Genomic DNA, 25,688 nt, shown 5'->3' on the forward strand with positions numbered 1-25,688 from the left:
AAACACACAGGTATTATAATGGTTGACAAAGCTGAAATTTGTGTACAATTAATGTAAGAAAAAATATATTTTATAAAATTTCCCTGAGCTTCCTAGACTTGCACCATTTCCTCTGACTTACCTGACCAGTAGGAACCTTGTCAAGTTATATATTGTATCAACAGTCGATTTTTTCATTGAATTTTTGACTAGTAATTCTAACACGTTATAACTTTACTATGCCCGTGAAGCTTCCACCGATGCAGCTGCTTTACTGTATCGTATCATTTACAATTAGCTATTGCCCTTTTTCTTTCTTTTTATCTGTTCTTTGTCTTTCTTTTTTTTTAAAAAAAAAGAAACACCTGACATATATATTATGAATCAAAGCTTTTAATCCGTGAATACAGAAATCACACTTTACTGGGCAAAAAAGTTTGTGTTCCCACTTCTGAAAGCATTGAGATCATAAGTTTTATTATTATGTTAAATATCAACGATGGAAAACCTCCTTCATGAAGTTCTGTTTACGCCAGTGTTGAACAGTCTACACACACACAAACACACAATTTATTATCTTACAATAGCTACCACATACGCAAAGGGCATATCGCCTCCAGAAAGGGGAAAGATGCTAAGCGTCAAAATGCAAATTTCTCAGAAGATGAATAAAAACGAATGAGAAATTGTTTCTTCTGGAATTCAGTTTTCACTGCAGATCTTTCATATTGTCTCCTGTCACTTGTCTCCTTTCTGCACAACATTAAACATGAAATGGGTAGTTAGGATATACACTTAGCTGGAAATCAAGGAGAATGGCGCTTAGCACCTTTCTGCTTTCTGGGGGCGATATTTATTACAGGGTGTTTACTAAAATTCCAAAATGAAATTTCGTGACCTTTTCTTTCCCAAACCATAAAATTTAGTAACATTCTCAAGAGCGAATTTGGGTGCCAATTGGACCAAATTTTCATGCACGCGATAGAAAGTGCTTTGTTTGCAATTTGGTAGCGTCTAAAGCCGACCACAGACATTTGTGGTGGTGAATTTTGACCTTTTATAGAACAAAATTGTTCAATCTATACTTATATTGTACAGATTTTTAAAAAAATCGTGACCCAAAAGCTAAATTTCTTGACTTTCATGACCGTTTTCTGATTTCGTGACTTTTTCGTGACTGATAGACGTATTATTACGTTTCACGAAAATTATGAGTCCTCCGGAATCTTTTCTGTACTTTTAAATGACTTTTTTTTTCGAACCTTAAGTGATTTCTCACACGCGCAAATGCTAATTTGCAACACCATGAGAAGTTACTTATCTTGTAATTTTAGGGTGGACTATATGAAGTTCTTAAGCTCGTTTTACGAGTAAATCATGAAACACTCACATAAGCACTACTTGCTTCAAAGTACACAATTTCATCACTGCTTCACGTTTGTTGAAACATCCCAAAATTGCACGATGTTGCAAATTGTTTAATTTTTCCATTGTTATAAAGTACTGATTGATGAAATTAGATGTATTTCACGGTATATTATCTACAGATCAAATCAATTATGGCGTCGAACGCTTTGCTACTGAACAGCTCAGCAGCAAACCACTGGTTTCGCTGATTCAGTTAATAACAAAGGAAGTGCTGAGAACAAACTTCACGTCCACACCAATGGTATCGAAAGTTACATATTTATAGACTCTTTTATGATACAAAACAAGCTATCATGATTTCCCGTCCTCTCAAGAGGGAAAAAGCTTCCACAACAACGAAAAATTATACGCCATTCAATGTAAAAGAGTATCCCCACCTACAAACACACATAAAAAAGTAGTATGACGGGTACACGTCTATACAGGGTGGCCCAAAAGTAGGTATACAGTAGCTCATTGCATTTTATATCATTTCTTATTGTTATCCATCAGGTAGACTTGAGTTTCTTTAATATTTGTTCTTAATGTCGTTTTACTTATATCTTAAGCTCGGAACACCCGATGGAAATAAACCCATACACTAGAATGTTATATTTGATTAATGCAGGGGTATATACCTACTTTTGGGCCAACCTGTAGAATAAACTGCCGCGGAAATGCGAAACTCAAAGTAGTTTAAAATTTGGCTAGCTTTTAATACAGCCATATTCACTAAAACATTTCTACTTTTATAAAAATGCTACAGAAAGTGACTTGTGTTTTTGCTGAATTTCTTTAAAAGGACAGGCAGTAATCAGAGTTGATAAAGAAACGAGGTGGGTAAAGATCGGCCGTTTTCCGCCAATGATAATCATAAAAAGTAAGTGTTCAGAAAAGTTAGCATATCGTATGAAGTTGAAACCTTAAACGTTTTTAAGAAACTGTTCTAGCAAGTGACAAAGAACCCTGAAAAGAACTCATGGTTACTGATTTTTCTGTCAGTCTGAACGTTTTTTCGAACTTGCAACAATAATTTCAGTATAAGACACTTCATGAACCATGATATCAACAACATTCATGTAGTACGAATCTTGAAGCAGCTCATACTAAAATTATTGTTACAAGTTCGAAAAAACGTAAACTGGCAGAATCTCAACAAATATGCTTTGTTTCTGGAGTTCTTTATATTACTAGCTATTATATTTTTCATATGCACTTTACAGAGATACAATGTTTAATGCTTGAACTTCATATTTACACCCTATACTTTGATTTATGTATTTAGAAGACCAGCACTTATGCAGAATTGCTTGGATTTATGTATTTTTCACTTAGTCCAACTATTTTGCCCCAGTAACGTTAAGATAGATTAACGTTAACACGGTATTCAGATGAAAAATGGAAAATACCGTTCACGAATTTGGCCAAACTTGATACTAATATTTCGTTTAGTAAAAAAATTGCGAAAATCCCAGATTTTAATTTACTTTCTCTTTGAACTTCCACTCACCTGTTAAGAACTGACGAAAACTGATTTATTTGTGATAAGAACGTGAGCTGTGAATTTCTAATTATTTCCAACACGTGTGCTCACTCGTGCAAACAAGCACAGTTTTTACTCACCATTAAAAATAAAGCACTGTTTTTTATTTTTTGCATTTTTTTATTTTCTCATAACTATCGTCATAGAAACCGGGGCGTGGTTTGGGGGGTCACGCAGGAACGCATATTTTTTTAATAATTTAGATAATATATACAGGGTGTCTCAAAAGTCCTCTAACATAGGGTAACTCTGTTATTATCCAAGTTACAACAAAATGTGAGAGAGAAAACCGTCCCCAAATATGATGTTTTAAATCTAAAGTGAGGGATTTTTTTAAAATGAGACAAGCGGTTTAGGCTGTACACTCTTTATGTGCCCAATGTTAAATGAAAATGAAACGTTGCCATTTACTTGGATCCACAACATAAAGTAAATGGGGGCATGCTTAAAATAGGGGTCTGGCCATTGACACTTTAGTGTAAAGGACAGACACTTCATTCACTTATGTTGTGGGTCCAGGTAAATGGCAACGTTGCATTTTCATTTAACATTGGGGGCATAAAGAGTGTACAGCCCAAACAGCTCGTCCGATTTAAAACATTCCTTCGCTTTAGATTGAAAATAATATATCTGGAGACGGTTTCCCCTCTTACATTTTGTTATAACACTGATGATAACAGAGTTAACCTATATCAGGGGACTTTTGAGATGCCCTGTACGAAAACCGTGAAACATATAATTTTACCCCAAAAGTTATACACAAAAAACCATAGCCCGGCTCAGTATACCATAGCCGAGATATGAATGCAGCATTATAGCTAACAACGTCGAAGTTTTTTCTAGATCCCTGAAATTGTTATCTAAATAGATTTAGTGGTTCGAACATTCCTTACCTGAGGTAAAGCTGTTTAAGAGCGACGCCACTGTTGACGCAGTTCTTAGGAACATTGAAGTGATCCAGGAGAGCATCCCATTCGTTGCGGGAATTCACCTTAAATACAAGGAAAAACACAAAATAAGTAACAAGCATATGAACATTTAATAAACATCTTATACTATATTAATAACTTTACGACACAAACACTCAAGTCACACAGATGCTACCAAACTCTCTCAACCACAAGTTTCGTAGAAGTCAGTGAGACGTGCTTTTGTTCGGCAAAATTATAAACAGAAGTTATGGGCAAAGATGACCGCTTTCGATCAGGGCCGTGCCGTGGGGGGGAGGGCGAGCGGACGACGGCCCCGAGCGCCGAAGGGGGCGAAAAATTCGGGAGAAAAAAGGAAAAATTGCTTGGAATATATGTGTGAGGGCGTCGCCGTATACTCTCGCCCCGGGCGCTGATTTTCCACGGCACGGCGCTGCTTTCGATTAACCTCACGCTCGATTCATAAGGGTGAGTTCTAAGCCCGAGACCGCCGAACTTATGAGTGCATGATTGGTTCAGCGTATCTATAAGGGCAACGAAGCACCAAAAAGCACAACTCCCAAGTTTATTGATGCGCACGTCGGACAACAACAATATTGTAAATACTGCGATGATACCATACAAATCAGTCGCTGAGCAATTCCTGTCATAACAAAAGGATTACGAACTTTGCCCCCTTCTGCGGAAAATGCTGCGGACATCTATGCTTTCAATCATTTTAACAAGTGATGTGAACGAAGTTGTGTCTGTTTCCTTCCTGTTTGTTGAACAGACCGAGCTATGCTGAATAAAACATAGCATTTTACGGTCTCCTAAATTCGCAATCACTACCTAACCAAAGAAGGCAACTCACTAGCGCTATACCTATTTCCCAGCTAATATTTATAAGAATTGTTCGCTTGCTTATTTATTCCGTTCACGGAACTACGAAACAAGTATTAAAACTGATAAATTATTCGTGAAATCTTTCCTCCATAACTCAATCTGAACTGACTACAGCCATACCAAAATACAAATAATCATTTTTACACTGAAACATGTAAGAGCAGCAACCGGTAGTAAGAAAAAAAAATATAACATTAAAATATATCCTAAGTACGTGAGGTCTGAACCTATCCAATAATTGAACTTCTAACCAAAACAATCTGTTAACCTATAAAAGACCTTTAAAATTTCTAACCTCGGCACATATAACATGTATGGGATATGGATTGCCACTGTAAAAAAAAAAACGTTACCCGTGAAAATGTTAAAAGATTGACTTCATTAACACACACTTGCGAACTAATCGCTCTAGCTCTCTATTGCAAAAAAAAAAAAAAAAGAAAGGAAAAAGAAAAAAGAAAAGAAAAGAAAAGAAAAAGAAAGAAAGAAAAAGAAAAGGAAATAATGGAGAAAAGAAAACATAATTTAAAATTTTAATTTCGTTCAAGAATTTCGGTGTGGAAAAGACGGATATAGTAACATTACAGTGTTGCCACGCTCACTAGCGTGACTCTTTCAGACAAATATTTGCAGTATGAGAATAATCACGGATCCGTTAAGTAGTAGATCTGCAAAACCATGGACTACGCTATCTTCCCTGTCATCACTGCAAATTCTCAACAACAGATTCCTGTCTGTACCTTGTTCTTCCTGTTTTGTGTACAGGGAAGGTGAGCAGTAAAGCGACACATGACAAGAGCATCCAGGTGGAATTTGCTCTAGTGATGATACTAAGTGTGAACGTAAAATAAAAACAAAGGTTAGGAATGGCGAAAGAAGCCTTTAGGAGGAAGAAAAGTTTTGTTTGTGAGATCTTCAATAAAGAGTTGAGAAAGTGACTCATAAAATACTTCGAGTGGAGTACTGTATTTTATTGGCCAGAAACAGAAACATTACTCAAAAAGGATGAAAAACAACTGGAAGCTATTGAAATGTGGTTGCGGAGAAGAATGGAGAGAGATACTGGGTCGAGCGGAAAATGAATAATAGAGTGTTAGAAATGGTGGGGAGAAGGGATAATTTTAGACATTATTGAGAAGAAGAACTCGTTCGGACTATGGCTAAGAAGGAACTTTACCATGAAGAACGTGCCAGAGAGCACGGTGGCAGGGAAGAGAGGGGGAGGGCGAAGAAGACTACAATTAATGGATGATATCAAAACAGAGAGATCATACATGAAGACGAAGAGGTTAGCGGAAGACCATGGAGCATAAGAGCGTCTCAGTTGCGCCTAGTAACCTGCCAAGAACGCTAGAATACCTATGATAGGCTTACGAAGATTGGCCGTATGAGGACAGAAATCGTAATAAATTTATTTAAGCAAATCCTAACTTTAGATAAGAACAGAGGAAGTAGGAACAAAATTTGCAGGTCCTTTGTCTCATCCCAACATCACCAGGTGGAGCTGAGGAGGAAAAACAAGACAATCAAGGTAGCTGGTCACGGAATTCAAATCTATCATCTCTGGACCAAAGCTTCTTTCTTTAGTTTCCTCTAAATGTCAGATTTCTTAAAAAGTCACAATTTTATCCTTCTATTTCCTTCTGAATTACAATAATGAATCCTTCCGAAGTTCTATGTAATATATCCATTTTCCTCCTTCAGAACGAAAAACGTCGACTGCACCCTATAAACAACTTCAAGGTCTTATCTCTCAGAAGAATCGTGACTACCTACTGGGGAAAGCCCCAGAATTAACATAAGAAACACACACGACTTACACGATGGACGGCGTTGTCAAAAACAATGGAAATGCATAAGGTGCCAACCTTTCGAACTTAATATAAAATGTACAGGGCGTTTGTTCCGCTTACCTATATGTGAATGTTATATGTAGTTTACTTTTTACGTAGTCACAAATATAATTTCAACTAGCATCCTGCAGTTATACCTTACAGTAGGCTTTCTCAACCTATTTCATATCACGACCAACTTTTACTCATCCTTTTGCAAAAGACCCTTTACAATTTCCAGTTTGTAATAGGCGTTCTGATTAATGCTTCTTATCCCTTGAAATGTAGCCTCTATTTGAATAATATTTTAATAAGCATTTTTGTAGTACTTTATTACGGTTTTTCATCACTTTGATTAGTCTCTTATTCTGATTGCTTTTTAAACGATTATTTAATAGTTTAAATTATTATTTAATACGTTTTACTCTCTTTGCCAAGCATGGACATAAATATTTAATTACCAAAATAAGAAATGTTTGTTTTTATTACTAGATCGTAATCAGATTTACCTTTCACGTCTCTGTTCGCGATCCCAAGGGACCCTGCCCTACAGTATATTTCCGATTTCTTTCCAGGGCACAATTATAAGTAGGGCAACCAATTTTATGCTATATACAGCTGTAAATTATGCTTTAATATGCTTTCTCCTAAATTATGCCTTCATATGGTGTTCCCTGAATTATACTTCATTTTTAAGCATTTCTATTTAAAATGTATATTAATTTTTCCCACTAAAATTACATCAATAAATACATTTTGTGTAGTTTTCCTTAAGCGATGTTACCAAGAAGAAACACGTACCTGCACAATAGACTTCTCATATTTAATGAATTCAGAACAAAGAGTACAAAGTAGATTACCGTCTTGTACTTTGAAATGATCAGTTGAGAATTCTCTTACTCTCTGAGATTGCATACTCTTGGTTTTGGAATCTTGGAAAATGAAATCTTTAAGTTTAACGTCCCACGTTTATGCCGGTTAGGCTAAAGGAGACGGTGATAATGAGAAATGAGTAAAATGGTGGAATGAAGAAAGTGGGAGGAAACGGGAGAACCCCGAGGAATCTCACGAGCACGGTGTTTGTCCACCACAAAGTCCACACGGCGCGAGCTGGGATCGAACCAGGGACCCCAATCACCGGAGGTTAACGCTCTACCACTGAGCCACAGCGCCCCCATTGGCATCTTGGAGTAAGCACGACCAGCCTTGCCTGCCTTCTAACAAAATGTGAGAAAAAAAAACCTTCTGAGCGGAAGATGCGAAGAGAGGAGAAATTCGAACTTTCCATTGTTACGCGTAAAGGCAATTAGTAGTTGATATCCATTCTTTGCGGCATTGATAACAGCCTTAGTTGATCATTTTTTTCTTTGGCACAAAATATAACATGTTTTTCTTTGATGTACAGATATACAGATTCCGGAATAAAAAGCATTATGCTTTATGCTTTATTTCTGTAAATTATGCTTTATTGTGCTTATAAAATTAGCAAATTTGGATATGAGAAGTAGTCAAAATCACAGATAGACTACCAACCATAGGTGAAAAATTCCATTATGCTTTTACTGTTTTTTATGCTTTATGGTTGCCCTAATTATAAGCCAAACAAATTATTTGTCTTCTCTTGGAAAATGAAATGAAATCTTTCAGTTTAACGTCCCACGATTATGCCCTTGAGATTAAGAGAGATGAATGATTAAAGCAAGTAAATGATGATGAAAAAATTGGTGGAATGAGAAAGTAGGAGTATAGCAGTGATTAATACTTGGTGGAATTCAACTTTCAAATTACATTACACATTAGCAAGTATTTACACTGTAGATTGCATGTTGTTGTTGGGGACTCTGCACAGTCCGAAGAGACAAAACTTTCCGACGGTTAAGTCTACAAACGACTATACACGAAACTCACGAAAAATAACATTTAGATGGGGAATGTAATGTGGTTTTCTTGTTGACACAAACAAATTCACAATAATTATATTTTCATTTTCTGTTATTTGTGTTCAGTTCCAGTGCTCTACATAGTCAGTTGGCAATTTCAATGTACGCTTTCACATCGAAAGTCTGCTCGATGGAGCCTTTTCCCTGTAACAAACACCACGATTAGGGAAAGTGCTCCATTGCTCATTATTGCTTTCTTTTTCACACACCGTAATTTTTCGTGTACCTGTTAACTTTTAACTTGTATTAATCATTTGGCTCTTGATAATGATTCCATTTCTTTTTAGTACATTTATATCATTTTCAGCGAACTCTATCACCAGATACGTGTGATTAAGAGTCTTCATCCCGACGAAATTAAAATACCGCTAATTTTACAACAATTATGTGATATCTTCAAATAGATAAAAGATAATTGAAATATGGAACAAGAGCGCCCTAGACAATATTATTTTGCATGAGGTAAGGTTACCACAAGTCACCTAGTGACTTTCCGTTTTCAGCTCTTTAGAAACGCGAAAATAAATGCCGATTTTCAAAATGGCTCGAAATCGAAAGCAGATAAGTGAGTCGTGATAACGGTTTCTCATGTAAAATAATATTGTCTAGGGCGCTCTTGTTCCACATTACGATTATATTTTATCTATTTGAAGATATCACATAATTACTGTAAAATTAGCGGTATTTTAATTTCGCCGGGATGAAGACTCTTAACGGAAACTATTTATTATGATTTCGTGCATCTGTGTCCGTACGATTTGGAGGGATGATGGACAATGATAAAAGAAATATTGAGATACGGAACCATTGTCCGGAAATGTATCGGTTCTGGAATTCAATGAAAATTTGTCGGCTAAAAGTGCAGTTCAAGGAAATATTTCGTTCCTGGACTCGTACATGCTATTAATGTAAATATGGATGGGGTGCAAAGGTGGCCCCATAGCAAATATGATATACAAAAGTACAACAAGAAATCATACTTTGTAATCACTGTAAGTGTTTCAAGGAAAAACGTGTACAATATCATGACCAAATCAGGGCAAAATCTTTTTCAGTTTAACGTCCCACAGTTATACCCGTTACGCTAAGGGAGACAATGATTAAGGCAAATAAATTATGATGGGAGAATTGGTGGAAATGCCCCGAGAAAATCTACACACTATGTTGTGCACCACAAACTTACTTGATCGGGTTTCGAATCAGGGACCCCATGCACCAGAGCCACTGTCCCCCCACCACCACCAAACCAGGTCAAACGTGAACCATGCATCATAATACCATCCATAGGATAAAGCACAGGTATCACTATATTTCGGAGAATGTGTCTAGGTGAGAGACAAAGTAGAAATGGGACTGACAATGTACTTCTTGCGATGTGTTGAGTGTCGACTAGTATCACCGACCTTCTATCATCAGCTACCCAATATAAGATAAGGTAAGCTGCTTGGCGGGATCTGTTGTACCCATTCAACTCTGTTTGGACAGTCACGTGTTGCGAGGGGGAGGAGAACGGGGAGGGCAAGGCAATAGTTGCTAGGCAACTCAGCAACCAGTGAAGCTTTTCGGCACTACAGCGAAGAAGCATTTGCAACGCATGGCCTTGATTACCATGGAAGGTCGCTCCCCGAAGACAAAACCTGTAGAGTGAGACAGAGAAACTCTCTGTCATCTCATTACATTGGATGGTATGAGGATTCACCATTAATAGATGTTCCAGTTATATAACACAAGAAACAGACAAATGTGGTTTTGAGGGTTATTTCCAAGTAAAAGCATTACCAGCTATAAAGCCCACGTACCATGGCTAGATTCCCGACGACATACTATTTTTCTGGATAGCTAACTGAATAACAAGGTCTGTCGTCTAAGAAATCAGATGTAATAGCGATGAGGTAACGGCAACGAATACATCCACTCAAGAGTATGCCGGCTGGTCGAACTAAACCATTTGGGGTTTTGTGTCAGGAACTAGTTTCTAACTGACCATATTAGACTGTATTATAATCAGGATTCTTAATGGCAACGGAACAGAATCTACGTAAATAAACGTTTAAATTTTGCGTCATTCGAGAAAAGAAACGAAATTCATTTTGACACCCTTATGCAAACATTGTTAGTTCAAGATTATTACAAACTAGGGATGGCAGATTGAGGAATTGAGGAATTTTTACTTTCCACAATCCGGAAAATAAAATTGGAAAATTTCCGATGTCGGTAAAAATCTGGAATTTAGAAAATTCTGATTTCGGAAAATTTTCGTAATTTTTCTGAAGTTGGAATTTCCTAAATTCTGGATTTTTCCAAATTCCGGAATTTTTCTAAATTCCTGAACTTTTCTGAAATCCGGAAATTTCCGATTCCAGACAATAAACTCGGTATCCGGAAAATTTTGGCCATTTCTATTACAAACAGTTCAAGAAAACCTACCAATGTTTTGTTACAAAACTTATTGCTCTTCTTTGTAATTTCGCTTCCACTTCCATATCGTTTCGGTTCCAGCCCCGGAAACTTATTTTCTCAGAAAATTTGCTTTGCTACTGAATTCGAAACAGCTTTTATAAGGAAATCTCAGTTCCACGCCCCAAAATAGTTTTCTCAGGAAACTATGTTCCAATTCCGGAACCGAACCCTGCTAGAATGAATTTATTGGTACAGTCATTGTTAATAATTTCGACTGTAATGACGACCCTCTTACGTCACTGTCATTCAAAAAAAAACTATAAAAACTTGGATAAGGAAACAGTTTTTTTTTTCTAAAATACACTACTGGGGTGGAAGAAGGATTACATTTACTATAAGCAATGTAGAAATTTGTTACTAATGCAGAAAAGGTACACCTCTCTAGTTAATTACGTCCAAATAATCTTTTCCCATCTTTTGAGGACAAACCAGCCAATGGGCTATAGGCATCCTGTTCTACTGCACGGTTACGAAAAGCTGATGTCTCACAGGTAGCTTAGCTGCATACGCTGTACACAAAAGAATGACACTGTAGTATATTTCCACGTTACTTCTACGAAACCGTGGCCACTGACCACACTGTAGCAGGTAGCTGAAAATTAAAAATAATACCAATTCAAAGTACTATTTTATTTTTATTTGGAAATTGAACATTATAAACCATGACTTGTTAAATGTTCTAAGTTTGTTGTCTCTACTGTTGCAGAACCTTTGGCAACAGCGCCTGCGCGTGCCTCGTCCAACTGTCAGACGCCAGCTTTCCTTAATCGCACATTAATCAACTGCCTCTTGTGTACTCATATAGTAAAAATTTCTTGCACTGCTGTATATGCGATTCCCAGTTCCTAAGCAGTAGGAAACGTTAGCATTTTGATTTTCAAATCGGAGGACTCCTGGATTTCATATCTTCCGCCCCCCATCCTTCGCAATTTCGATTTGCACCACATATTAAAAAAAGAAAAAGAAAAAACCTTTGGCTTACAAAAGCCTCATGTAAGCCCTCCTTTCTGGGATTTATGATTTAGATTTTTGAGCTTTTGACATGGAAGGCCATTTAGCCCTTCACGTGTTTGAGGGATGACGTCCCTCGGGGAGCACAGAATCCGAGGAAAGGGAAGGAAGGAAGCGGCCTGGAACCTATAAGTTAGGTACCATCCCGGCATTTTCCTGGTGTGGATGAGGAAAAACCCAGGAAAACTTCATTCAGGGTGGCTGGCCTGAAAAAGCGTGTTACACTTTTTCGACCGAGTGCCCCTACCGGGAATCGAACCCGGGACCACTCGCACCGAAGGCGAAAGCGTTAGCGACTACGCTACGTGGGGCCACTCCTCATTTGTGGAAGCATTAAAAGAATTTTCAAGCCCAGATAAAAAAAAGTAAATTGAAAATTCCATATTTTTATTTTTTAATTTTAATTGCTTAATGTAAGTAGTGGTATAAACCTAAGGCGTAAATAAAAAGCGACAATCGAAATATAGGTGTGAAGAAGAATTGAATTAGCTGGGTCGAGTGGGAAACGAATGAGAAAGTGTTGAGAGAACTAGTAGTGAGAGAACTATTTTAGATGTAATTAAAAAAAAAGAAGAAGATAAACTGGTTGGTATATTGGTTGAAAAGAACCCAATCATAAGGGACGCACTAGAAGATACTGTGGCAGAAAGAGAGAGAAGCGACAAGCTACTGTTGATGACATGATATTAAGGTTAGTTTAAAGGGACAAGTTTTGCCGATAGTTGTCACTACAGTCTTCCTATCTCTCTCATGTATTTTTTACCTTTCACGAAAATTCACGATTTCTCTTACAAATTTCAAAACCTAGAGACTTCAAATTTTTAGAGAAGGAACTTCATAACTTATCGAAGACAACAATACGTGCCGATTTTTTATTAGAATTTTCTTCATTGTTGAAATGGTTTAACTGTTGAAAGGGATATCCAAACCTTTAACAATATAACTCTTTCAACAATGAAGAAAAATTTAAATAAGAAATCGGCACGGATTGTTGCCTTCGGTATTTTATGAAGTTCCTTCTCCAAAAATTTGAAGTCTCAAGGTTGAAATCTGTAAGAGAAATTGTAAATTTTCGTGAAAGGTAAAAATACATGAGACGAAGACTGTAGTGACATCTATTGGCAAAACTTGTCCCTTTACACCAACCTTAAAAGATCCTACATGAAGACGAAGAGATTATCTGAAGACCGTGGGCCGTGCCTGGATGCAAGATAAGTTTGCAGCAGTGACCTGCTGATAATAGGAGAACACCTAAACGATAATAACTCTCGGGAGAGATCCGCAGAACACCCTGTATATACATGTCTTTCAGCCCAAAACAGGAAATTTCCCTAACATAGCAAATCTAATTTAGCGAAGTTCTCATCAGTCTATTTCATTGATCTTTCCCACGTGTCTCGGAGAGTCAATCGCTTGGCCAATCATTGCGCTCCATCCGCTCCGCGCAGAACAAACTATTCTGCTTCTGCCACTGCGTCATTTCCCGCCGACCTGTTCACCAAAGAGTGTCTGCTTTTCTTCCCTTCCCCAGCTGTCTACGGCCAAATCGATTCCGTAAAGCAAGCACAAGCTCTGCCCGGGAATCCACCAAATGTCGACACAGACCCACCACGCCCGCCCGCCAGCGTAAACCTCTACGGTGGGAAGCTGAAGAGGAGGAGGAGGAAGAGGTGTCAACATCTTAAACGCAAAATGCAACCAAAGTTTCGAAATTTACATAATCACATTCTTGGCTGCAATGCCAGAATCATGACTCACTTCCCTCATTTACTTCATCGGAGAAACGAACACCACATTTTACGATAAAACTTGCACAGTTTATTAATAACGATGTTTCGCTGCACGGTAACGTGGTGTTCGGGGAAAAGTAATGTGATTACGTACAGTCTCAGAAGAAATTGATTTCAAATACTTCTTTTAACGTTGACAAAGGCTAGTTGTCATGAAATAAAATCCATATTAAATGTCGATATCGTATCTGGAATTGAGAGTGACTCGTCACCACAGCAACATAATATAGATTTAGAAGGAATGACCGTTCTTCGCATGAAAAGAATAAGTTTGTCAAAAATATTTGAAATCTTAACTATTTAAAAATTCATTTTACACGAATTAAACCGTTTCATTCGCTTCCGCTATTTTTTTTAAATACAAAACGAGAAAGTAAAATATTATGGGTATGGCCAAGTATCTTCCTTAAAAGAAGAATTCCCAAAATGCTTGGACAAGTGTCTGCTTAGTTTGCGGTCTGGTCTCTTGTAAATAGTTGAAAAGTGACTAAAAGCACACGAAAAAGTGACCAAAATCTCATCATGACCCTTTTTACTTTGTCAATTTCTCCATCACCTCTCTCTTTGTTGTTTTCTTTCATCTTTACTTCTTCTTTAGAGCTTCCTCCTTTCTTACGTTTTCTAAGTATGCTTTGTAGTTATGGTATGCAGACTTAGCAGATGTAAGAAACTTCTAAGTAAGTGGAACCAGTTCTGGCCTATTTCCGAATTTCTTCATCCCAGACATTATATTCAACTTAGCATTGAGAGCATTCATCACCTACTCTTAAGAAGAACATACAAGAAGCATAACACAAGACGAACATGATGAACCATACAAACACACACACACAACGTTGAGCGGAGCGTTAATTATTACGAGAGAAAACTAAGACTATTATGATAGAAGAAAGAATAGACACAGAAGGGTTCTCAACTCCACCTTGAGAGCTTAAGCATCCGCCAACCATCTACTGTGCTTTAGAAAGAATAAAAGCTGAAGTGAGAATAAAGCTGACTGTTTCACATGTGGCAGCAAGTACTGAAGCTTTCAGAAGAATAATGTGTAACAAGTTTCTGCCTTTTTCCATTTATTTTTATAATATTTTTCTTAGAAAACTGCCAATGCAATACATAAATCACACGAAAAAGTCACTTTACCTCCCCCCCCCAAAAAAGTAACTTTTAGTGACCAACAGAGACGTATGCAGGGTCCTGGGGTTCCGCACCCACCCACCCCCGAAATTTCGACTTTTGTGTAAATTTAGCCTAATTTTAGGGGCAATCTTAGAAATTTTTTTAATATAAAATACTCTCATACTGAGTTTCGACCCCTTCCGAAATCAATTCTTGCGTACGCTACTGGTGACCAACCTGAACAAAATAACTTTTAGTTAAAAAAAACAAGTGACTCGCTATGAACCCTGGTATCTTCCTAACTAGAGAGCTCCTAAGGTACATTATTTTTTGCGGAAATTTTGGATCTCCCCAGGGCCGGTTTAAGCGGGCTGCTGTAGACCGGGCCTCCAAGTGGACGGAGGCTTTTACTCTGTTCAAAATCTCAACTGGCTGTCTAAAAAGAATCATACAAGATCCACTCATTTTGATAAGATAAAATATGACTAAAAATATCGAACGATTTTCTTCGTTTGTTACGTCCACCGTCTTATTAAATTAGCATAAATAAGTTTTTAAAATGAAGATCAAATATAGTGCATGAGAATCGTGAAATGCATTGGGGGAAGTCAGCAGCAACCAGTGGTGTATCCAGGGGGCAATCGCCCCCCCTACTAGAAGGGGGAAGTTATTTTATTTTATATATAAATAAAACCCATCCCAGAGTTTGAAGCTCTTTAAAAGTAGCTCTAACTGTAAGTAGCAATATTAGAACCCACCGCCCCCCTTCCAGAAGTCCGTCCTGGATCCGCCCCTGGCAGCAACCACATATTTTTTCTAGCCCCGGGCCTTCGGATGGGTTAATACGGTCCTGGATATCCCCTCTCCTCCTTCACAATACACATGTTAATCGAAGTGAGAAGACAGAAACCCAAGTTCAATCAGAAACAAGATCAAAGGTATCAAAGTGAAATTACAGCACATCCACACAGTACAGACACCTCGCATTTATTATGTCGAGCAGGAGTGCCCACAAGGGGGGCTATGACGCAAACTGCGTCATTCAAATATTTGGGGGGGATTAAAAATCTATATAAATATGTTTGATGGGGGGGGTAAAATTAATCGAAAAGAAGATTTTTTCATGGAAGAACACATACGGATAGACAGTTGGGGGAGTGCGTCATGGACATAAGGGGGGGGGCACCACTGATGTCGAGTACTGTCAATCCGCCCGTACGAAGACAGCATTTCCTTCTGCTTGAATGCGCTGCCATCGGCAAGACTCTCATTCACAGAGATTTCAACTCCCAGATGACGCAACTCACCTTTCAAGCTTAGTCAGAGCGGAAAAACCCTTGCACTCATTTCATCTCACTAACACACCGGAATATTCTTGAGTCATTCAGAGAACACACTGTCACACAAGTACTATCCAATTATCACTACTGCTACTGTCAATGTCTATTTTACAAGAGGTAACTAATTAGCTTTTTTTTTTCCTCTCCTTTTTTATACGTGTTCATACGTCATAACTAGGCAGTTAAAGCATAGTAAGTTTGACGTGTGTAAACGTCAAGTTTGATTAAATTCTACGTAAAAACAAGTTAATTATTTAACCCTTTGAGAACCATACGAATTGTAGACTATGCGATCACATTTCTTGAGCTATTTAAGTTAAAGCTGACATGTATACCAAAAATTGTCGTCAGAAGTTAAGCATTCAGACGAAAAAAGCAACCACTTAGGGGATGGGGGTAAGAAAATCAGGGATGTTTTCAAAATGATTTCGATCTTGAGCTCTGGGATTTGCTCGAATCAGGGTTTAAAATTTCGTTTAATGTAGCGATATCAATATTACGTGAACACATTAGAAGTACATGAATACCTTATGGAATGCGAATTTGACGCACTAGAATTGCACTATGAGTATTTACCTACTCTATTCACCCCAAACGAAACCACATAAATCTCGTTACTTAAAAATAAAATAAAATAAAATTCTCGCCACCAATGAATAGGAAATTTTGATACTTCAGCTTCAAAGAAAGATCTTAAGTAGACTCATTGCTTAAAAAAAGAGAAAAGAAAAAACTGCAACCTTCTGAGAGTTATTTCAAAGTTTCTCCTGTAATGAGCCTTTCTCGGCTGAGTTTACTAATTTCTTCTCGTGGTGAGATTATGAAATATTCCAAAACAATAGATCGAATCTGAAACTTGTTTTGCCTATTGAATTTGTGTCTGCGCCACCTGTAGTCAGATTTTGCAACATAACTCCGTCTTCATAACGACCTCTACCGTCAAACATCTCACACTGTGCTTTGGTCACTTTCCTCAGACCCCACCGCTCAAGGCAAACAGGCAACAGGCTCTGTGAGAAATCGAAAGTGAAGTCAATCAGACAGCTGAGCGGCTGGACAACAACCAATGGTCACTCACTACATATACATACGTACACACTTGAGTACATGCACTCGATTCCCAACTTATCTGAATCTGGTACTCGCTTACAAAGATGCCTATAGCTGCAAGTTTGCGACAACTCTACCCTAGATAAGAATATACGATTCTGCTAATTTCAAAACAAAATAATAACAAATGATTATTCTTTATGATAAAACAACATTTTATGCTAAAGATTTCCTTCATCCTTGTGGGATGAATAACCCTTATGCCTCTTGTTCTCCAAATACCATACTTCTTTTAGCTATATCAATAGCGTAGGCGCCTTTGGGGCGGGAGACCTAGGTTCGATTTTCGGTGTAAGCTCAAGTTGTTCAGATCCCACGTTAAGCTACGTTCTTATATCCTTGATGTTGAAACGGACGCCAAGCTTTCAACTAACCAAACAATTTTTTGAACATTCTGTACTTCACTTGTGAACAGTGAACGAAATTATATACAGGGTGTTTCAAAACAACACCGACAAAGTCTGGGAGATGATTCCTGACACCAAAATAAGACGAAAAGTATAGACCAACCTGGGTGCACAAATGCTTCCTTTCGGAGTAATAGGCTGGCGAAAACATTTTTTTAAAAAATGAATTTTAAAAGATTCATAGGTCCTAAACTATGGGATCTACCGTAGTCGGGTCAAGACTTCATTTACGAATTAATGTGTGTGCTATCCAAAAATACATGTTTTACTATCCTAAGGTACTCATTGACTACAGGCATATAATCTGAAGTACTCGCCAACTACCTCTATAAAAACTGTTGCAGAAGTACCGCAGGATTATGAAACTTGAATATTTGGATAGGGCACATACTATCACATAGCTTTGGACCAATATACCTTTAAAGTTAATTTTTTCATGTTTTTCGGCAGTCTATAACTCCGAAAGGAAGCATTTGTGCACCAGGTTAGTTTATACTTTTTTGTCTTATCTTGGTGTCAGGAATCACCTCCCAAATGTTGTCGGTGTTGTTTTGAACACCCTGTATCTTTTACTACTGCAATATTCATCTATTTTAAGTACAACATTGAAAGTAAATAATGAGTCTTCACACGATACGAAGAAAGGTATGTTTTGGTATAAAAAAAAAAAGAAACAAAAACAAATCTTGTCATGGCCATAAGAGAATACCGTCTAAAATAAGCTTTTTTTTTTTAAGCGAAAATACTAGGATTTTAATATTAATTAGAAATGCGAAAGATATTGGACGGAAATGACCAAGATGCAATTGAATAATAAACAGTGCGACAGAAGATTTCTAGTGTTTTATTTTCGCGGGAACCACGGCACGAACTACTACAAGCATTGTTAATGGAAAAAATAAGCTAATTTTTGGACGTTAAAACTTTTTTAAAACTATAAACGTCCCGAAGATATATATATATATATATATATATATATATATATATATATATATATATATATATATATATATATATATACAACTTTTTTTAAATGACGTGCACATGACCTATCTTGGAATAAGTTCTATAAAGGCGATTCGGGATCAGATATGCGACTCTCTCGATGAAACCTATATACTTGTTATACTTATATGTTTCTGTTAACAATGCATGGTTATGGCCGTTGGATGGCGCACACCAACTACGTGATATATGGTCAGCTTAGCGTCTTTCAAAGCGAATATTTCTGTTTACTTTCAGTTCAATACATTTTAATTCAAGTACCTCGTCAACTGCCTGACGATATTCATACTCCTACCAGGAACCCAACCCGGAACAACAAGCCCTAGGCACTTTTCTGCACATACAGGGGGGGTTGGATTGTACGGGGGGGTAGCTACCAGCGTGCCAGTCGCCTCCAACTCCTTCATGGAGTCTAGATCGAGTTTAAGATGAATCCCTTGCCTTGTCATCGCCACAATGAATCGTTTGTTACAGCATATATGGCGTTCATTGGGCAAAACACTCAAAATCATAAAGATTTATCTTAGCCTGGAGAAATTATTATCCTTAGTTTTTCATTATCATTTGGCCATGAAACAAACGCCTGAGATATACAACCCCTGTATACAATTGTGTTGGAATGTATAATTTAAAGGATATAATGCTTTACCTTTTTTAAAATTTCATCACTTCCAGTGTACTCCCAAAAATATAATAAAGAAATAACGGCCACGTTTAAAAATATATATATATTCAATCAGAACTGGAGAATCTACACAAAATTTGGAATCGACCAGTGAAAATGGTATGTTTCTAGCACTTGTGGTTTTTCGAGAGCTTTGTCGAAACGATTGGAGACAAACATATAAGTCTAGCATTTGAATGTATAGACTAGCTGAACCTGCGCTCTCTACACAGTGCATCATTCGCATATGAGCATAAATCTCCTTCTCATTCCTCACAACATCTGTGCATTTCCCTTTACAGACACAAGTGAAAGACGTATTGATTTAAAAAAGCCAAGGAGTATCATAAAGAGGATACTTTTTTCGATTATTTTTTCTCAATATCTCGCACCGTTTGCAAGATTTGAGCCTACTTCCGGTTGGAGTTTCTAATTCATGTATGACCAGTGTTTTCTTTCTTCTTGCATGCACTATGTAATAAGCAAATACATTACATACACAATTAATTATAATGTCAGTTATATATGGAGTTCATTGGGCAAAACACTCCAAAAATAAAGGTTCATCTTACTGTTAGACTGGAGAAATGGTTATCCTTCCTTTTTCATTATTATTTGGCCATGAAACAAACGCCTGAGGCATATACAACCCCTATATACAACAATGTGGTGTTGGAATGTATAATGCGTAGGATGTGATGCTTTAGTTTCTTTAAATTACAACACTTTCAATGTACCCGTAAAAATGTAATAAAGAAATAGTGGCCATGTTTTTTTAAATATTCAATTAGAACTGGACAATCTACATGAAATTTGCAATCGATCAGAAAAAACGTCATCTTTCTAGAGACTGTAGTTGCCGAGATTTCATTGTCGAAAGGATTGACCACAAACACATAAACGTCCACAACATATAGTTTAAAAGAACTTGGAAGATGGCAGCATAATTCACCTGCATTGATTTTAGAGAAGACTTATTAAAATACAAAGGCTTTGAACAATAATTTTAAAACATAAACTTTATGAAAATGATGTATTTAACTAATTTACTTCAAGTACACATACTCAAAATGTTATGTTTGTCTCTGTTAAACGTGAAATCACACATAACAGTAAATGAATGATTTGAAAGCCAAAGTTATAGGTTGGAGCTCAGTCGCTTTTAATTACTATTATAGCATTTTAATACATAGATAGGAAACAATACCATGAACTGAAGATAAAAATAAACTAAAAGCATAAAAAGAGTTCAATCCCATGTAAAAGACTGTCATTCCCCCAAATCCAACTACGAACAAGGAGGTCATCTACATCTGAATATTCCGAACATTCTACAAATTAAATTAAATTGCTAGTTTAACGTCCTACAGTTATGCACCAAGGCTAAGGGACACTGAAAACACTGAATGAAATGGTGGAATGAAAGAAATGGGAGGAAAAAGAGAAACATAAGAAAACCCACGCATACGGTGTTTGTCCAATGGAAAACCCAATTGATGCACATTGGGTTTGAACCAGGGACCCCATCGCATCAGAGCTGTGAGCACTCTATCATTGCGTTTGAGTGACCCCATTCTTCTCTAAGAGTAAGCCGAATATTTGACATAATAGTTTTCATTTAAAAAAAAAAAAGTCACAACAGATAACGGCGCTAAATACGAATATTTGGGATAACAGTGTCCGATACGCAAGCGCGCAACGATCACTTTCTGCTTCCTCTCAGACTAATAATACGCGACGTCTACAAATTGCCCAAAATAGGTTTTATTCCTGTTGGCTTGGTTTCAATCAGCTTGGCAGTGACAGCGGATTTGTTAGGTGAAACAGGAATTGGAGCAATGGAGAGGGCTCCACTGCAACACCTATCAATAAAAGGTGTTCTGTTGGAAGCGAGAATATTACGTATACATGAAGCAGTAAATGACTAATTTACGAAGGCCATGTAGGCCTTTTAAATTATGGCTTTTTAAAAGGTAAATTATAAACTTCCAGTCAGGCAGATACAGCACCATACCTCTTTATCCTACGATCATGGTTCGTACCTCATTCTTTTCAAAATAGAACAGCCTTTCAAACGGTATCATTCATATTTTCCCTATCACGTTCCTGAGGCGGGAAATTTTAAGAGAAATGAATTTTTTTCTTTTTTTTAAATTTTGAGCCCCTCTGGACCCGTTTTAACGCACAGATCTCAAAAATCAATTGAAAAATACTAAGGGGTGTACAAAATTTCAAGCTTCCATCTTGAATAGTATGGGCGGGAAAAAATATTTATCAATGAGCCCCACAATACCCCAGATTACTCCAAAAGACTCCGATGTAATATAAAAATTTCCCGAAATATCCCTATTTATCCTAGGATCATAGTTCGTCCACCGTTCTCTTCAGAATAGAACACTTTTTTCAAACAGTAACATTCATATATCTCCATCGTATATCTGAGGCGGGAAAATCGCGAAGAAAGGGATTTTGTTATAAATTATCCCCCTTTTTTCTAACCTTTTTGCCCCTCTGGACCCCCCTGTTTTAACACAGAGATCTGAAAAATATTAACGGGTGCACTGAACGTGTGTGCAAAATTTCGATCTAGGTGCAAAAGTAAGCTCGCCAAAACATAATATACCAACATTACCTCAGATTACAGTATAAAACAAGATCTAAGATAAAAATTTCCTGAGACATCATTATTTATCCTAGTATCATAGTTCGTACATCATTCTCTTCAGAAGAGAACAGCTTTTCAAACGAAGCCATAGGAGTTTTTTTTTTTTTTTTTTTAAAAAAAACTTTTTCATCTTTGTGTCCCTCTGGACCTCCTGTTTTAACGCAGAGATCTGAAAAATCTGAAAAAATACTAAGGAGTGCACTGAATGTGTGGAAAATTTCGATCTAGGTGCAAAAGTAAGTCCGCCAAAACTATTTTAAAATGAAATGAAATCTTTGTTTTACGTCTCACGGTTAAAAATTTTAAAAATTATGACGTCTTCACCCCCTATATCTCGACGCAAAAAGGCGTGAAACATAACGTGTTCTACAATGCCTCTAGGCTTGAAAAAAAAAGTACTAAAAGTCATTATTGGTATATATTAAATCCAATAATGAAAACACTACTTTAGTGCCTATATATAGGTACTAGAACTTAAAAGGATTAAAAATCAATGCTTATAAATAGTAACTCCTGACATACATTTGCAATCAAACTTCATACCCAGTAATACTATATTCTTAATGCACTTTTTTTTTAAAGAATTTAATGAACATTAAAAAGCCAGAGAATTGGAAAGACCTGTGAACAAGTTCTTGCAAACAGAGAATTCTCAGGCTCCGAGGATCCACTGCAGGTCGCAGGAGACACGTGCAGAGGACGCAATTGACATTAGTAATATTACAAAGTAGATGAAGAAGTTCTACGACGGAGAACGGGGGCAAACAAATTTCACTGGCGGATAACTACAGTAAGTGGCAGACTCAGACGGACTTAACTCAGAGTGCACGTGCTGCTTTCTATGGGACAGTACTACGAGGGGGTGCTGATAAGGATTGAGCCTTACCAAGAAAAATTAGCAGGGTATATAGGGCAGAATCTGTATAGACTGTTACAAAATACAATGTTATACGATATTAACATCTTTCTCTTTTTCATTTCAGAAGTGAACCTTTACTGCAGAAAAGCATAGGACCATCATGAAGTTTCTCTTCCTCCAAGGGAAACGTGCGATGCAGATCTACGATGAAATGAAACGAACTTTGGGGGACCGTGGGCCGTCATACGCAACTGTCAAACGCTGGGTGCCAAACTTCAGAACTGGCCATTTTGATGTTGAAAGTGCGAAACCCAGTGGCAGGCCTGTTTCTGTGTGTTCCCGGAAATGTGCAAGTCATCCTCAACACAGTAATGGAAGATCGTCGAATATCAGCCAAAAGGATTGCTACATCTTTGGGCATATCACGTGAAAGAGTTGGTACCAATGATCTGGATGTGAGGAAGGTTGCAACAAAGTGGATCAACAAACTTCTGACGGAATACAAGCATTACACACAGAGCATCTGAAACACAGGACACATTGGCCACTCTAGGTTTTCAAGTGTTGAATCATCCACTTATTCGCCTGACCTAGCTCCATCCGATTATCATCGCTTCCCGAATCTCAGAAATCTCAAAGGTCACTATTTTCAGGGCCTTCAAGCGGCAACTGATGCAACAGATGAGTGGTTACAGCAGCAGACAAAAGACTTCTATTTACAAGGACTTAAAAAGTTGCAGGACAGATGTCGCAAATGCATTGACCTACTAGGAGAATATATGGAAAAGTGTGGGAGTTTCAACTTCCTAGCTTTTTTTTTTTTTTTTTTTGAAGACTCGATCTTTATCAGAACACCCACTTATTCTGCGCCACGATAACACCCGTCTCATACTCAATGGAAACATCAGCCCATTCCCACAATGGGGTAATCAATACCTCTAACCCCTTAAATTATGATTTACCCCCATTTGACTTCCATTTGTTTGCCCTTCTCAAAGACAATCTTACAATCTTTATGGAGAACATTTTCAACACTTGGAAGACGTTAAAATCGATGTGAATCAAGGGGCGTTAAGAAAGAAAGAAAAAAAATGAAAAGCTTATTTTAGCATTGGCTTAAACGCTGAAAGAAATGTATCGAATCGAAATACAATAACTTGGAAATTCTTAATTGGTGCCAAACATAATATCTATTTTTAACACTTTTTTTTCAATTCTTCCTCTTCCAGTTTCTTTTTTTTTTTTTCCTTCTTTTCAGCGGAAGATGCATTACTAACGGAATAACCTTCATCCACAAATAATTGATTGACCACTTGCTGTTTTTGCTTTGCCGTATTTTACATACACTGAACTATTGGAATTCCCCGAAGTGATATCTATTGTAGTGGAGTCCTTCTTACTTGCGAATTCTATCCCGCAGCGGTCAAACAAACAACCCAGTGGCAGGCACAGACGCAGAGGGAAGACTCTTTCAGCCTCTTGCTCCACTGGATGCTTGGTTGGTTGGATTGTTATTGATTTTTCTTGTTAACCTGAACCAGGGTCCCAGTTCGCGCTCGTCAACAAATTGCCGAGGCAGTGAGATTCTGCGCTGGCACTTAGCACAAGGCGTCGCTCTGTTCTCTGCGACCCCCACTCGCTTAATAATAGCTCTTACACACAGTAAGTGATTATAATCTTTTCCGAGCGTCTCATTCCGTGAAGGATCAGGACATTAGCTTTCAATACCATCACTGACTTTATTAATCCACACACGACTTTCTCCTTATAGAAGTAATTCCTACATTGACTCATGTCAGTAAGTACACACGAAAATTGATCACCTGCAGTCAAATCCAGGATCACATGTGCTAAAAGGAACGAACATTCTGCTTAGTCTGCCTTGGATTCTGTTGCAAACAGGTGACTTATTGCAGGTACGAGAAGCCTATGCCAGAAGAACAGAATGGTCTCCAGTTTGTATCTCCCTATACTCTAAGACAGTGATTCTCAAACTTGTTACTGCGACCCACCTTAAATAATAAAAGTACACAGTGGTCCACCAACATTTATTCAAATACACATAGACATTCGTTCTCAATAACTGTATCATATGAAACTGTACGCATTTGTAAAGAGAGTGTAAAGAAAGATTAAAAAATATATATTAAAATTTTGCTGGTAAACAATTATTGCTTAGTGAGTAAAGGTTTACCTTGTTGGTGTTTCACCACAACACTCGCGGAACCGGGATTCATGCCAGCCGTCTTTCAGGCTTGAAAGCAGAACACGCGTCCACAGTTGAATTGGCGCCATAATTAGTAATGTTTATTTCTATTGTTTCATTAACTACACTCGATTGCAGATTTATTAGATAACCCGTACTATATTTTTGTCATTTATAATAATGTAGCAGTTTTATATGGAGCTTCAGAGTAAAAGTAATAATCAAATCATATGAACTATTTTGCGGAGGAGTACAAGTGTCGGTAGGCCAACAGCGAATCAGCGAGATTTAGTTTCGCGTGGCTTTGTTTATCACAGTTTAGAGCTTACGCCGAACAGGATTTAGGTATCGAAAACTTGTAACCTGTTCTGTCTTATACGAAAATAATAATAATAATAATAATAATAATAATAATAATAATAATAATAATAATAATAATAATAATAATAATAATAATAATAAATAAAATGAGATTATCTCCAGTACATGGCAACAGGTTCTCACTATCTTTCAAGTACATTTTGAATGGAGCATAATGTT

At 37.3% G+C, this 25,688-nt stretch overlaps 1 protein-coding gene across 1 annotated transcript in view; it reads right to left on the bottom strand.

Annotated features, from left to right (window-relative positions):
• Positions 1-3,822: 3,822 nt before the first annotated feature.
• Positions 3,823-25,688, bottom strand: part of LOC145677501 (AT-rich interactive domain-containing protein 2-like) — a gene marked incomplete at both ends in the record, with an annotated part of 66,796 nt that continues 44,930 nt past the window's right edge. The window contains 1 exon segment of the mRNA XM_081747979.1: positions 3,823-3,920. Coding sequence (XP_081604105.1) covers positions 3,823-3,920 — 98 coding nt within the window.

Source organism: Thermobia domestica, unplaced genomic scaffold, assembly GCF_964235325.1.
Source record: "Thermobia domestica unplaced genomic scaffold, izTheDome1.hap1.1 HAP1_SCAFFOLD_959, whole genome shotgun sequence".
NCBI classification, from domain to species: domain Eukaryota; kingdom Metazoa; phylum Arthropoda; class Insecta; order Zygentoma; family Lepismatidae; genus Thermobia; species Thermobia domestica.